Source organism: Piliocolobus tephrosceles, chromosome 10, assembly GCF_002776525.5.
Source record: "Piliocolobus tephrosceles isolate RC106 chromosome 10, ASM277652v3, whole genome shotgun sequence".
Classification (NCBI taxonomy): domain Eukaryota; kingdom Metazoa; phylum Chordata; class Mammalia; order Primates; family Cercopithecidae; genus Piliocolobus; species Piliocolobus tephrosceles.
The window spans coordinates 108,452,014-108,455,019 of record NC_045443.1 but is presented as its reverse complement, the minus strand read 5'-3'; the positions used below and the strand labels follow the sequence as shown (position 1 = coordinate 108,455,019).

Sequence of the window (3,006 nt, the reverse complement as noted above, 5' to 3'; positions counted from 1 at the left end):
TAGTAGTAATAGTAGTAGTATGCCTTAGGGATGAGGTTAGATGTTTCCAGGAGATAGAGCAGAAGCTTCACCCATCATTCGTTTCACAAATACCTCATGAAGCATTTACTATGAGCCACACACACTGTGCTAGGCACTGCTGATACAAAATCCCTGCCCTGGCCGGGCATGGTAGCTCACACCTGTAATCCCAGCACTTTGGGAGGCCACGGTGGGAAGATCACTTGAGCCCAGGAGTTTAAGACCAGCGTGGACAACATAGCAAGACCCCACCTCGACAAAAAAATTTTTTTAATTAGGCCGGGTACAGTAGTTCATGCCTGTAATCCCAGCACTTTAGGAGGTCAAGACATGCGGATCACAAGGTCAAGAGATCAAGACCATCCTGGCCAACATGGTGAAACCCCGTCTCTACTAAAAAATACAAAAATTAGCTGGGCGTGGTGGCGCGTGCCTGTAGTCCCAGCTACTCAGGAGGCTGAGGCAGGAGAATCACTTGAACCCAGGAGGTGGAGGTTGCAGTGAGCCGAGATTGCGCCACTGCACTCCAGCTTGGCGGCAGAGCAAGACTCCGTCTAAAAAAAAGAAAAAAAATTTAAAAAATTAGCCAAGTGTCGTGGTGAGTGCCTGTGGTCCTAGCTACTTGGGAGGCCAAGGTGGGAGGATGGCTTGGACCTAAGAGGTCAAGGCTGAAGTGAGCTATGACTGTCACAGCATTGCACTCCAGCCTGGGAGAAAGAACAAGACCCTGTTTCTTTAAAAAAAAAAAAAAAAAAAAAGATCTTTTAGGCACACCTGACCACATGACCTTTTACAGGTAGTGGCTCCCCACTGTTTTGGTGAGGCTCAGGCAATCCTCCCACCTCAGCCTCCCCGGTAGCTGAGACCACAGCAAGCGTCACCATGCCCAGCAGTTTATCCCAAACAGCTGCTTTTCCTCTGGGGGTCTAGAATGTTGGTATGTGCTAGGCAGAGGATGTCTACACGATCAGCCCCCAGTAAGAATTTGGGGCACAGAATCTCTAGTATACCCCACTATGAGACAACCTTTTTTTTTTTTTTTTCAAGAGACAGAGTCTCACTCTGTCACCCAGGCTGGAGTGGTGCAATCATAGCTTGCTGCAGCCTCAAACTCCTGGGCTTAGGATCTGCTTTTTTCTACCCCTCAGCACCTTGTCACCATCAGACCTCCTGAGATCAAGCCATCCTCCTACCTCAGCCTCCCGAGTAGCTGGAACTACAGGCACGTACCACTATGCCCAACTAATTTTTTGAATTTATTATAGAGATGGGGTCTTGCTCTGTTGCCCAGGCTAGTCTCAAACTCCTGGCCTTAACTCCTGATCCTCCCGCCTTGGCCTCCCAAAGTACTGGGATTACAGGCATGAGTCACCATGCCCAGCTCAGTAGATAACTCTTGACATGTGTGGTCACAATTAGATCCTGGAAGAACCACGTGTGCTCAGTGTGATTCTACTGGGAAGCTTGCGCCCAGTTGCCTCCAGACACCAGACCACAAACCTTCTCCGCGTGTTGACCGTGCTTGGCACCTTTTCACTGTAATGCATCACAGCCGTGAAGGTGCCTCTGTGCTGAGTCCTGCGAGATATTCTAGTGAATCATCAAACCTAGAGATGAACTTGGGGACCCTGACAATAAGTCTCCCTCTAAACAATAGAAAGAGAGCCCCAAATGAAGACACATGCTGTAAATTAGGGTTGGCAGATAAAATAGAGGGTTCCCAGTTGAATTTGAATTTCAGACAACTATATTTTTAAGTATAAATATGTCCCAATTATAGATAAACAAAAAGTTTTATCAGAAGTATGTCCCAAATGCTGCATGAGACATAGTTATCCTTAAATGTTTATTTTATATTTAAACTTAACTAGGCTTTTTTTTTTTTTTTTTTTTTTGAGACAGGGTCTCAGAGTCTTATTCTGTTGCCCAGGCTGGAGTGCAGTGGCATGATCTTGGCTCACTGCAACCTCTGCCTCCCGGGTTCAAGTGATTCACCTGCCTCAGCCTCCCAAGTAGCTGGGATTACAGGTACTCACCACCATGTCCAGCTAACTTTTTTGTATTTTTATTAGAGACAGGGTTTCACCATGTTGGTCAGGCTGTTGACCTCAAATGATCAGCCTGCCTTGGCCTCCCGAAGTGCTGGGATTATAGGCGTGAGCCACAGTGCCCGACCTTAACTAGGCAATCTTATATCTTTATTTGCTAAATTTGGCAACCACAAGGAGACTTGGGCACCTTCACTTAAAAAGAGAGAGAGAAAGAAGGCAAGAAAGAGAGCGAGAGCACAAGTTTGCTCCTGGAGAGTGTACCTTCCTCCCTTTTGGCCTGCTCTTCGAATTCATTGCGGTCATTCAGCTTGACAAGCAGGAAGGACTTGAGCCTGCTCTCGTGGGCATAGAGACGCTCCAGCTCTCGGATCTCCAGGTTGTACTGAGAGATGTCCTTCTTCTGGCGGTCCTTCATGGCAGCCATTCGAGCCATGGCCTCCACCCTGGGCAAAAGGTACAGAGCCTGAGCATCTGAGGCTCCTCCTCTCTGCTTCCCTTTCCCTGCCAGTCCAGAAGGCCTTCCTGCCTAGACAATGACTATCACTTCTATTAATCATAATGGTTTCTGGCTGTATAAAAACAACCCTCCTTACCTGAACAACAAGAGCTGTAAACGCTAGATCATTCCCAGAAATGATTTTCCTATCATTATCATCATCATTGCCTTCAGCATCACCATCATCATCACCACCACCACCATTACCACTATCACCATCACTACTATCATCACCATTATCACCATCACTACCACCACCATCATCACTGTCACCATCATCACCACCACCATCACCATTATCACCACTATCATCACCACCATCACCATTATCACCACTATCATCACCACCATCACCATTATCACCACTATCATCACCACCATCACCATCCACCACCACTATAACCATCATCACCCTCATCATCCATCCACCATCACCAT

The 3,006-nt window shown here is 47.1% G+C and overlaps 1 protein-coding gene across 3 annotated transcripts in view; it reads right to left on the bottom strand.

The window, feature by feature from the left end:
* Positions 1-3,006, bottom strand: part of CCDC63 (coiled-coil domain containing 63) — a 52,971-nt gene that overhangs the window by 24,746 nt on the left and 25,219 nt on the right. For all 3 annotated transcript variants that reach the window (XM_023203344.2, XM_023203352.2, XM_023203348.3), the window contains one exon: positions 2,334-2,515. In XM_023203344.2, coding sequence (XP_023059112.1) covers positions 2,334-2,515 — 182 coding nt within the window. The remainder of the gene's footprint in view (positions 1-2,333; positions 2,516-3,006) is intronic.